This window comes from Podarcis vaucheri, assembly GCF_965113315.1.
Source record: "Podarcis vaucheri genome assembly, chromosome: 5".
Lineage (NCBI taxonomy): Eukaryota > Metazoa > Chordata > Lepidosauria > Squamata > Lacertidae > Podarcis > Podarcis vaucheri.
In genome coordinates, this window is record NC_138763.1 from 105,043,089 (window position 1) to 105,055,894 (window position 12,806).

The following is a 12,806-nucleotide window of genomic DNA, read 5'->3' on the forward strand; positions in this document are numbered from 1 at the left end:
CTCCAGGAAACCGCAGTATCTCGAGGAAGCGGCACCGGTGGCAGCCAAGCACATTTTTGCACCGCAGGCGTGGGCGTGCGCTTCAGCCGCCGTGGACCTGGAGGCGGTGCGTCGCGCGTTGCAGACGGATCCATTCGCACAGTCCAAGATGGAAGAGGTGCGGAAAGGCACAGCGAAGGATGACGAGTTCCAGATACGCGACGGCCTGCTGACCCGTAAAGGTGCTCTCTACGTTCCGGGAGACGATCTCCGCGCAAGAGTTCTGCAGCAGTTGCACGACGCACCCAGCGCTGGCCACTTCGGCAAGGAAAAGACGACAGAATTAGTGGCCAGAGACTTTTGGTGGCCCCAGATGCGAGGGGAGGTCGCGGATTACGTCGCCAGGTGTGACACTTGCCAAAGGTCCAAGCCAGTGCTGGAACCGCTGGAGACGCCACTGCAACCGTGGGAGAGGGTGGCGCTGGACTTTGTCACTGATCTGCCCAGTTCGCGAGGCAAGATGGCGGTGCTTGTGGTTGTGGACCTGTTCACCAAGATGGCGCATTTCATTCCTTGCGCGAGGGTGGCGACAGCGGAACAGACCGCCAAACTCTTCATCGACCACGTGTTCAAGGTGCATGGGTTGCCACGGTCCATTCTGTCCGACAGGGGGCACCAGTTTGTTTCTAGTTTCTGGCGGAAGCTCCTAGGGATCCTGCACGTCAAACTCAACCTGTCGTCGGCGAGACATCCGTAGACCAACGGCCAAGCAGAGAGGGTCAACGCGATCATGCAGCAGTACCTGAGATGTTACGCCAATCAGCGACCCGCAGCTTGGGTGGAGTACCTGCCAATGGCTGAGTTTGCCTACAACAACACGAAGCACGCGTCAACGGGGGTGACGCCGTTCTTTGCTAACAATGGACGGCATCCCAGAACCTTCCTGGGGCTCGTAACGACGGGGGAGGGGGCGCCGCACGGGGCCGACCATTTCGCAGCGGAATTGCAAGAGGTGCACGACGAGCTACGGAGACATTTAGAGCTAGCTAAACAAGCCTATAAGGTGCAGGCGGACAAACACAGGAGGGAGGGGGAAGACATCCAGGTGGGAGACTGGGTATGGTTAGCGGCCCAAGCGGTGCCGGCCAAGTCGTTAACTAAAAAGAAGCTAGGACACAGGCAACTAGGGCCGTACCAAGTTGAGGCCAGGATCAATCCCGTAGCGTTTCGACTGGCCCTCCCCGAGGGTTCCAGAATGCACCCGGTCTTTCATAGGTCGGTGCTCACCCCCTACAAGGCCCCACACAGATTTCAGGAGTCAGGGACGGCACCAGAACCAAGCAGAGAGTCGCCCAAGAGGGGGAGGTCACCTAGGGCCGAACCAATCAATGAGGTCACAGAGATTCTGGACTCGAGATGGGGGGAAGAGGGAGTAGAATATTTTCTCGCCAGAGAAGGTGCCCCAGCCAGCGCCAACAGTTGGGTGCCGGACTACGCTTTGGACGAGCCCCTCCTCAAGGACGAGTTCCATGCCCTTTTCCCACACAGGCCCATGCCAGCACAGTTTTTCGACGATTGGCTTTTTACGCCCACACTTTCCGCCAGCACCTTCCGAGGGTTCTCCTCCGCAGAGGAGACGACGCCAGAGTCGAGCCCTCCAAGGGGATCGTGTTCGGGGGTGGACACCGAACCTTCTTACTGGTGGGACGACCAACCAGAAGAGGACTGGTGCACAAGGTGGCGGATGGGGCCTTGGCAAGCAGACCCCACCCAGGCAACAGGGGGAGGGGAGGACGTGAACATGTTGGGAGAGGACCATGGGTTCGAGCACACATACACTGAACTGGAAGCAGAGGAGATCGATGTCGACGACCTGTGTCCGGCAGCGACCTCCGCAACGATGGAGCCCCCAGAACCTGCGCCCGAGCAGCGGGAGGGGGGAAGGGGGGGCTTCGAGGGGGGGATGGATGTCAGGGGTTCAGGGACAGAGGCACAGGTGAGGGGGGAGACGGAGAGCGATGGGGAAGAAACCCAGGACAGTGAGGAAGAGGATGACAATGACTTGAGGTCTTCCATGAGTCTCTCAAGTGAATCGGAGGATTCCCAGAAGGGGGCGCCCCTGGTCAAGCCAAGGGGGGTCACAGGGGGGACTTGCCAGGAGCAGGGAAGCAGCAGGGAAACCCCGAGTGGGAGGGGGAGATCGGGGTCGGCTTCCCAGGAGGAACGGAGTGAGAAGGGTGGAGTTCCCAGTGTGACACACGGAGCAGAGCAGGAAGGAGACAGGGGAAGGAGATCGGGGCAGGACGTCCTGCCGGAAGGGGCGGAGAGTAGTACAGGGAGTAGTGTAGCTGTCAAAAGGAAGGTCAGGGGTAGCAAACACGCGCCAAGTTCAAATGTGGAGGCGCGCGGAAATGAAGAGCCCGGAGGAGGAGCCTGGCCCCAAAGCACGAAGGAGGGGGGAGCAGGCATCTGAGGGATCCGCGTCAGGGAAAAGCAGGAGGGAAGGAACCCAGGGGGGCAGAAAGACCCTGCGGAAAAGAAAGGACAGGAAGAGGTGGTCTAGCACAAGCCTCTTAAACTGGTGTAGAGGCGGGACCGATTCAGAGGGGACTTCAAATGTCTAGCCTAAGAGACGCGGGGCTGCGCGCCTCGGTTGTGGAACCAATAATGAACTGCAATAAACATCCTTGTATATAAGAAGAGCTTGGCATTGGTCTTTTGTGAGCTGAGACCTGAGGCAGCCCTGACACCACCTTTGCTAAATTAAAAATTGGTTTACTTACTAACTCATCAAAGGTCAAATTGATGTGCTTTTCCATACATTGGTCAGAAATGTTGCACGGGCAGTAAACTTGGTTTAGTTACAAAGTGGTGAAAGTTCCTAAATTATTTCTGGGGGACCTCAGGGGTGGCTGGTGGGAGCCATGTGGTCTGAGCTGGAGCAATCAACTCAAACCTCTTCACACACTGAGCTTCTCATGTAGACTGGGTGCATCCAGAGACTATTAACCATTTGTTTTGTTTTGTATCGCAGCTGTTTGCAGCTAGACTCTTCTCTCACAAAATAAAATTGCTTTCTCTGTCCCTGTTCTCCTTATTTGGATACTTTTGTCTCTCAGGATTGGATAGCCTTTCTCCAAGGTGTCTTCCTCCTTGCCTTCAGCTGCTGACTGCAGTTCCTTGCAGTTCCAGCCCCTCAGCTGCCCATCTACACTCTTTGGTCACTGCTTCCATCTGGGTGCCTTGCAGCTGGGGTCCTGGGGCACTTTCAAACCCCTGTAGCATCTCCTCAGGCAGGGCTCTCACCTTGCATGGAGCCACGCTTTTCTGCCCAAGGGGGTTTCTCACCCTCTCAGCTTGCAGCAACTCCATTTTCTCCAGTCAGTAGCTTTTTTGCTGCTGGATCATTTGCTCAAGCTGCTCCATATTTTGTCAGCTTTGCTGCTGGAGCATCAACCTGAACTGCTCCAGGAATGCTGCTGTTCCTCCCTCCATCTTGACTCAAGCACACCTCGCTCACAGATCCTCATCCCAGAAACATGAATCCCACTTCTAACATCAGTGTTGCATGCCCCCCAATCTCTGATTGGTGCAGGATTCCAGGGGTCCCGGACACTTACTCAGAGTCTGGTTTCCTCAGAATGTGGGATAGCAGAGACTGTGCTGTCATTATGATGTGTGGTTTTTTACACGTATATACAACCTGAGCCTACAATGGAGGGGCTCATAGCATTAACACCCAAGAGGGTCTTCCTTCTTCCACAGCCACAGTCTTGGATTATAGCAGAAAACAGGCTTGGCTCTGTCTCTCAGCTGCATAGCCTGTAGTTTGCTTCTGGCCTCTAGCTCTTGCACACAACTCACAAACAATAAACTTGTCTTGCTATTCCAGCAACTGAGTCCGTGTTGGATCAAGGAATTAGAAAGGACTCAGGCATACAGCCCACTCCTCCAAAACTCACAACACTACTTTAAATTTCTGCTTCATATAAATCGTAAAAGGCAGGTGCTCTCACAATGCTCCATTTTCTGTCTCCTCTTCCTGGGTTGAACTAAGTGAATTTTGCCTCCATTCCCACAAACCAAATCATTTTCAACCACACATTTACTGTAGGTATTTTGGATGAATGCCATTTTGTAGCCATTTAATTTGTACCATTTAAACAAATAACAAACACAAACCTATTTGTAGAAATGTTAGTGACTAAGCGATATTTAAATACCTACAAAAAATAAATAAAAATAGATAAATTGACATAGGACCTTTCATTCCTGGTAGGTGCCAGCCATTGCCCTGATCAGGTTAGAACAATTCCTGCTTCTTCTTTCAGTTGTCTCTCTCCACGCTGAGTATAATATTTTCTTTCAGATCAAAATTCTGCTTTTTATCCCAATATCTTGTAAGCATAGCATGCTTCCTCTGGGATCACGTCATGTGAAGGACCAAAGCATGGAAGCAGGAGTTATGTTGGCTCTTATGAGCGTGGTCACTTCTATGGGGCCACTCATATGGTTTCCAAAGGCCTCTGCTGGGATCTTAACAAAGTGATGCCCAGCTTTTAACAATACAGCAAGAGGGAAAGCATAGAAAGGAGGGGGGTCCTGGTTCCTCTGAAAGATGGGGCAACAAAGGCTCGCAATCCAGAATAAGAGTCTTCTTGGCTATATGAGGCCTCTGCGTTACTGCACCTGATCAGTGGCCACTAGAGGACCCACAAAGACAAGACAGAACAAAACAAGGAGGAAGGAAAGAAGGAAAGTTACTTCACTCCTAGTAGGGCTCATGTGCATAGCAGCCAAAAATTCATTTTCCAAATCTGTTATTTGCACTGTAGCTCTCTGCGGTTCCATGTGTATGCCCGTTGTTTGCTGTTCTCACATTCCATTGCAGCAGGGCCACACATTGTGCCTTAGTTGTATTTTGGAACTAGAGTCATGTTGCTCATTTTAATAACCCTTCATAAGCAGCCCATAAAACCCGCTGACACTCCCTGTAGAAATAAGGAAAACACATGTGTTCTGCTTCTTTCACACTCTTCCCCCTGCCCTAATGAAATTGGGGGCCATTGTTAAATCACTACTACGCTCAACTTAATTTCCATGTCTAGCTAACAAAGCATTTCAGCAACCAACATCACTATCTCGCCCTGCTATCAGCCGTGCAAGTGGCTTGTACACTGCTGCTCTAAAGGTGGAAGAAGTCCCTAGTGGGGAGAGAGCATCATCATGAAGGTGGTTTTCCCAGGGCAAGGTTAATCCACTGCACTCTGGGTGTGCTGACCCTTGCGATGTCCCCAAGTGCAGGATTTTCTCCACTACACAAGAAGGAAAATACACTTCTAGGTTTGGTCTGGTGCTGCGATGCAGTTACAGAAGCAGGCATCAGTGGATCTGCTGTTGCTTGCGTTCTGGTTGTAAAGCTTTTGCCAGATTGCAACAGTCAGTTATAGATGGGGGAAATAAGCATATTATGTTTGTGAGGGAGGGGTGTTAGGTATGTGTGTAGGGGGTGGGTCTGTCACGCACACATACAACAGCTAGCTAACACTGAGCTTGAGCCCTGAACCAAGAGCTTGAATGTTGGCTCTGACTCAGTTGCTGCCCCATGCCAACCAAAGGGAAGGATTAGGAGAAAAAGAAGTAAGGAAATAGTAGGTATAGCATGGAGAGAGGACAGGGCTTTGAGCTTGGCTTGCTAAGTGTGCCTTCTTTGGAAGCAGGGGCATGTCTATTGTTCCCTCACAGTAGCCCCCCCCCCCCGGTGAATAAAGGCACTTCTACTCAGAAATATGCCCCATTGAGTGAATCCAGGTAAATCCACCATTGCTTGTGATGAGGCTAAACTCAAACTCTCATTTGTCTCCTGAAGCACATACTCATCAGGGAAGATATGGATTTTTAGGCAAAATGATACAAATAAGCAAAAATGGCCCAACATTCCACCGTGCACACAATTTATGTTGCTTGTTTGGACCTATTTCTTACTCTTATTGTAATAAGCCAAAGCTCAGCTTTTTATTCAGACATTGCCATGTTAAACATTTCATCATGTTACAGAAAATCAGGAAGGAGTTTGCAGTAAGAGCTATTAAGAAATCAGGGGTATAGTTCCATTCTGTAAGTGGATGAAATACAGAGTGCATGAAGTTAAATGGGGCCATTACCTTCAACAGGCATCTCTCACAAAGTTTCCAACCTACCTGTCTGCTTGAACATCCGTGTAAGACCTAGTGGGGAAGAAGGGTGCAATGTATTCAGAAAAGTCAGTCTCAAGTCAACTAAGTTTGGCTTAAGAGAGCCATTTCTAAACTGAACTGAGGAGGAGAAATCACCAGCAAAGATTCTCATGCTGCCCCAGAAGCAACCCAGGCTCTGATCTGGTGACCAACAAGTATGATAACCCTTAAGAAGATCATCAATAGGAAATATCCATCAGAAACGCCCAAGTCTTTCACATGGAAACAAAAAAGCCAAAGGTGTTGGGCGGTAAAAAAAAAGCATACAAAATCCATTAATTGGTTGATACCTTCATTAGGACCAGCCAAAATGTCATAAAATAGTGGAAAATGCTTGAGTTCTGCATCAGGAAGATGTTACACAGAACAAGAGGTAAAGCGATGAAGAAAAACAAAAAATAGGCATGGATGTTATAGCTATAAGCTATAAGGTCAGGTTTAAACTCAGATCCCAAGATGGAGATAGCAAACTGTGTAAGCCTCTCCAAGATGCTACAGGCATCAGATCACACACCTAAGATTCTAGGACAAAGATGCAGTGCCAGCTCCCCATTTTCAAAAGCAAAAGGGGACCCACCTGTGCCACATGCTTTAAGCCAGAGTGGGGAACTGAATCTAGTCAAAGGGTGGTTCATTTTAAGAATTAGGTGGCGTCAATCATATGATGTCAGGAGACTGTAACTTCCTTCTGTGGCTGGAAGGGAAGAACTGGAGCACACTCATAAGTGCATTTTGCAGCTCTGGCTTGAATTTGGCACTGAGTGAACTCCTGATTCTTCCTTTTGAATGTGGTGCTTCACCAAGCTGAATCTACCAATCCCACACCTGTTGTCATATGAATTCAGGCGTGACTTTAGCTGAAATGGCCCCACAGCCCAGATGGGAATGCATGACTGGCCTAGTTAGGTCCAGGGGCCAGAGGGTTCCCACCATTGCCTTAAGCAAAAAACAGGTTCCTAGGGAGCTGAGGGGATGCAACACTCCACATTAATAGATTTTGGATATAAATACACACAGTCCCTTCAACCCTGACCCTGATTGCAATGTGGTGCCTTTCTGAGCCTATTCTACTCCCCAACCCAGAACTCACCTTCTGTTCCATGGCAGTGTTGTGTGCATACCCACCCTTTACTATGAGATCCCAGGGTAGGTTGCCATTTTCTTAAAATATTTAAAACAATTAAGATAGATTGCAATCAATAAAATAGGGTGGGTCCTACTATATCTATATCTCAGGTGTCAAGGGCCAGGCCAGGCACACACCTTCAGCATCTAATCTAGCACTTCACCAGGAAACAAAGCAAACTGAAGTGGAAATGTGGAGAACCAAACATAAAAGTAGGAAAATGGGAAACAGAGAAACCAGAGCTGTCAGATTTGCCCATCCATAAGAGACACACTCAGTGGTGTGATGCCATTGTTCGACAGTCATCCTTCCTTTTTCCTGACCCGCTCCAAGTCCATGTCAGGATGGCATCACATCAGAAGAAGTGGAACATTTCAGAGGTAGAAAGAGATGACTGATTTGAGAAGAGGGTGGTGGGTGACTAAAAACAGCTTCAGCCACCTCTGTTTTATTGCACATAGCAGCAGAGCCCAATGTGGCAAATGATATGCAGTTACTTGTTATAACAGGGTTAGCCCATGTTGGTGCCCTACTACCAGACTACAACCTTTGCTGCTCCCATCTTCCCTAACCATTGGTTTAGTGACTGGGGCTTACAGTCTGGAGGGCACCACCTTGGCTCTTCCATATTAAAGTACAGTGGTACCTCAGGTTACATATGCTTCAGGTTACAGATGCTTCACGTTACAGACTCCGCTAACCCAGAAATAGTACCTCAGGTTAAGAACTTTGCTTCAGGATGAGAACAGAAATTGTGCTCCCGCAATGCGGCAGCAGCAGGAGGCCCCATTAGCTAAAGTGGTGCTTCAGGTTAAGAACAGTTTCAGGTTAAGAATGGACCTCCAGAACGAATTACGTCATTACAGTCGATCAGGTATATGAAGACGAGCAGCAAAGTCAGTCCTCAGGGAATGTGCAGGTGACCTTGTAATGGACAGCTCACGGAAGAACCCCGACCAAACCTAAGAGGAGGCGTGTGGTGGTGATAGGGGATTCCCTACTGAGGGGAACAGAAGCAGTGATCTGTGGGCCTGACAAGATGTCTCGGGAGGTGTGCTGTCTCCCCGGGGCTAAGATCCAAGATGTAACTGAACGACTGCAAGGAATCATAAAACCCACTCACAAATACCCCTTCCTCTTGGTTCATGTGGGAACCAATGACACTGCAAGCAATAGCCTCCAGAAGATCAAAAGAGACTACAAGGCTCTGGGCAGGAAATTGAAGCAATTAAATGCACAAATTGTCATCTCATCTGTCCTCCCAGTTGAACGCCGTGGGCCAGGGAGAGAGGGAAAAACAGTGCAAGTGAACAGCTGGCTTCGCAAATGGTGTAAACAGGAACGGTTTGGATTCTTAGATCACGGACTGCAGTTTCTTGAAGATGGACTTCTGGCAAGCGATGGGCTGCACCTCACAATGGTTGGGAGAAATGTTTTTGCCAAAAATCTCAGAAACCTCATCAGGAGGGCTTTAAACTGACTAATGTGGGGGAGGGAGACAGTGCTCCTGAAGGTAGGAGTCTATCAATTAATGAAGATGATCATCCAAATGTCATAGACCAAATGGAGCAAACAGCACGCAGACCTAGTGGTGGGAGGAAAAAATCCTTAAATAAGAGACATGGGGGAATGATTAATGGACTTCAATGTCTGTACACTAATGCGCAAAGCATGGGAAATAAACAAGATGAGCTTGAGCTCTTGGTACAGCAAACTAAATATGACATAATAGGCATCACTGAAACCTGGTGGTATAAGTCCCACGATTGGAATGTAATAATGGGGGGATACAATCTATTTCAGAGAAACAGACCAGACAAGAAAGGAAGAGGAGTGGCGTGATATGTCAGGGATGTGTATACCTGTGAAGAGATCCAAGATTTAGAACCTCAATGCCAAAGTGAGAGCATTTGGGTCAAAATTAAGGGAGAGAAGAATAACAGAGACCTCATTGTGGGAGTTTACTATAGATCCCCAAGCCAAACGGAGGACATAGATGATGCCTTCCTGGAACAGATGGCTAAGCATGCAAAAGGAAGGGAGATAGTAGTAATGGGGGACTTCAATTACCCGGATATTTGTTGGATGTCAAACTCAGCCAAGAGCATAAGGTCAAACAGATTCCTCACTGGCCTTGCAGACAACTTCATTGTCCAGATAGTGGGAGAAGCAACAAGAGGAACAGCCATTTTAGATCTGGTCCTAACCAGTGTTGATGACCTGGTTAGTGGGGTAGAAGTGGAAGGATCATTAGGCGCGAGTGATCATGCTCTTCTGAAGTTTACTATACAGCGGAAAGGAGCAGCCAAGCATACTAGGACTCAATTTCTTGACTTTAAGAAAGCCGACTTCATAAAACTTAGGGAAGTGCTGGGTGAGATCCCATGGACAGTAATACTAAAAGGAAAGGGAGTTCATGATGGCTGGGAGTTTGTTAAGACGGAGATAGTAAAAGCACAACGTCAGGCAGTACCAATGAGACGGAAACATGGAAGGTGCCTAAAGAAGCCAGGGTGGCTATCTAAAGAACTTTTAACTGAATTAAGATTAAAAAAGGATGTGTACAAAAAATGGAAAAGGGGGGAAACCACCAAAGAGGAATTCAAACAAATAGCCAGCACATGTAGACACAAAGTCAGAAAAGCTAAAGCACAGAATGAACTCAGGCTTGCTAGAGAGGTTAAAAGCAACAAAAAAGGCTTTTATGGGTATGTTCATAGCAAAAGGAAGAACAAAGAAACAGTGGGGTCACTCAGAGGAGAAGATGGGGAAATGCAAATAGGGGACACAGAAAGGGCTGAACTCCTCAATGCCTTCTTTGCCTCAGTCTTCTCCGATAAAGAAAACAATGCCCGACCTGAATTGCTCTGTGGAAAATAGAGAGTGAGGTAGGCAGGCAAATTAACATCAGGGCTGCTTCAGTTGGATTGTCCCCTCCCCTGCCTCTTATATCATTTATTTGGTTTAATAAATTAAAATTGTATTCCACCTTGGGTTAGTTGGCAGAAAGGAAGTATGCAAATGCAACAAACAAACAAACAAACAAACCCAGCTCCTCGAATGCTCAGGTAGCAAGCAGATCTCTGTGAATCTGAGGCCCCACCATCTAAAGTGCTTCTGCCTTCATCTCTCCCACCTCTGTTTTTCTTAAACAAAAGAGTGATGCAGTAAGGCACATGCCAGCCAACCCACTCAAAATGATTAGGATGTGATATTCAAAACTGAGCTTCCTATTTGATCACAAATTCTCTTGCCATGGTGGTCTTGACATTATCTTAAGTAGGCTTTTCAGACAGACTATAATTGTTACACAGAGGTTTCCTGAACCCACAAGAACTGAATGGAAAGGAATATTTCACCATGCACAGCTTTTTCCCATTACCATGCTAAAGTGGAAGTGGAAGCTGCACAAAGCATATTTTCTCTTCCACGCAGCTCTTAAAGGTACAGAATGCTTGATGGAGTCTAGGTGGGGAAACTCTGGCTTAACCTGGAATACTGAAAACATGAATTGGCTATCAACATTTAGCATTGCAGCAGATGTCAAACCTTTTTGGTGGCTCCAAGATTTCTTACCAACATGAAGGTATGGAAGGGTGGTATAACCAGTGAACATTGCCTGTCATTCAAAACCTACCCACATTTGGATCAAATGTGGTGATGAACCTGGATTGTATTGACCATGACTGCTGTGGTTTGGTCACTTGCCATTACTGAATTCCACTGTAATACTCTATTTTGAGAGACACTGAGCAAAAATTATCATTTCCAATGGTTAGGAATATTTCACCATCTGTCCACCACAGTTATGTGTGTGCCTTTTGTTACAGGAGAACGCAGCGGCTGTCAGGTGAAGAACTTCACACCATGAGAACATGAACTCCCTTTTCTGAAGGAGCGGTTAGAGATTAAATAGCCTTAAATTTAGGGATGGGTGAAACTTTCCAAAATGATTTCTCATTTTTCCTATCTTTAGTTCAGCTCTCCATATTTCCACATTACTTTGTGGATTTTTCCTAAGTTCTCATTAAATTTATCAGAATATTAGTGCATGTTCTTCCAAATGGACACATTTTAAAAATGCAATTTCTACTAATATAATGTGTATTTGCATGTTACATACATGCAGTTCTATGCACACTTTACCCAAGTATATGAATTTTTGCACACATTACTTGGATGGATAACTGCATTGCAAAATTCATTTTGAAGGATGGCTGTATTTTGGTTCTTGTATTGTTTTAGAAAGTACAAATTACCGCATTTTTCGCTCCATAAGACACCTTTTTTTCCTCCTAAAAATTAAGGGGAAATGTCTGTGCGTCTTATGGAGTTAATGTGTGATCCCTGAAGCCGAATTGCCTGAGTGCAGGGGCAAAAATCGGATCGTGCGTCATGAGGAGGGAAGGCTGCAGAGAGGAGGCTGTTGGGGTTCCTGTATCGGGCATATTTTGGTGTGTGTGTGGAGGCGTGTGAGTCGTGTTGCTGCACGGGAGAGTGTGTGGTTAAAGGGGGCGTTTGAGTGTCCTTGTGTGTGGCGCCTCTCGATCGCTGTGCAGCACCCCAAGGCTACCATCTGTTCATCAGCCCTGTTCCCCTTGCCTAATTATTGTAGCGCCTTCCTAAGGATTCAATTGCGACTCCTATTTTGTTTTGTGCTCCCCACTGCATACGATTTTAACTGGGCGGTTAAAGTCAGCCGCTGCTCCCACCTTTTGCTCTTGTCCCTTTCTGGCAGGGAGCGCACAGCTGCAGTGAATTCCTTTCCTGCCCTCTGCCTCAGGGTCTTACTGCCCACCCTCTTGTATTTTCGGTTGTTGTGTTTGCTCGGAATGGGCCAGCGAAGGCCCATTCCCCTTGCTCAGCGCGTCTGCTTGCTGCGAGGTGACGTGGCTAGGAAGGAATTAGCAGGTGGACACGATCCTTTCCCCTTCCATTGCTCAGCGCCGGCCATGGCACCGTCACCTCGCAGCAAGCAGACACGCTAAGCAAGGAGATTGGTGGCAGACAAATGCAACCAAGAGCAGGGAAATCCCCTGCCCTTGCAGCAAGCAGAGGGGAAAGGATTGTGTCCTTCGTGCTAATTCCTTCCTAGCCACACTGCGCGCAGGCTCCAGCCCACACGGCTCAGCTTCCGGCAGCTAGGAGCGCAACTGGCAGCTGCCGCCGCCGCCTCCTCTCTGTGCTCCGGTGCTGCTGCTGCTGCGTCTAGGGAAGCATGCCAGGGACGCGCAGGCAGCCGGAAAACATGCAGGTGGGGGAGAGAGGGGGAGGCTGGCTTGGGGGGGGGAGGGAGAGAACTTTTGCCTTCCTTTCCTCCCTCCCCTTAAACCCCTCTCCTGCACCATTAGCCAACTCCTTCTCCACACGCCCCACGCGTGCTCCTTGTTCCTTCAGTGTTTTTCCTTCCCTCCCCACTTAAAACTCCTATCCTACAACATTTGATTCAGAATATTTTTTTTCTT

The 12,806-nt window shown here is 48.1% G+C and overlaps 1 protein-coding gene across 7 annotated transcripts in view; it reads right to left on the minus strand.

Moving 5' to 3' along the window:
- LOC309532617 (potassium voltage-gated channel subfamily KQT member 1-like) overlaps positions 1–12,806 on the minus strand; it is a 558,589-nt gene that overhangs the window by 468,495 nt on the left and 77,288 nt on the right. For 5 of the 7 annotated variants that reach the window (XR_014219946.1, XM_082223121.1, XM_082223120.1 and 2 more), the window contains one exon: positions 6,180–6,206. The exons of the other annotated variants lie outside the window; for them this stretch is intronic. Coding sequence is in view for 4 of the 5 variants with exons in the window: in XM_082223121.1 (XP_082079247.1) it covers positions 6,180–6,206 (27 nt within the window). In the remaining variant the exon portion in view is untranslated. The remainder of the gene's footprint in view (positions 1–6,179; positions 6,207–12,806) is intronic. 7 annotated transcript variants of the gene reach the window in all.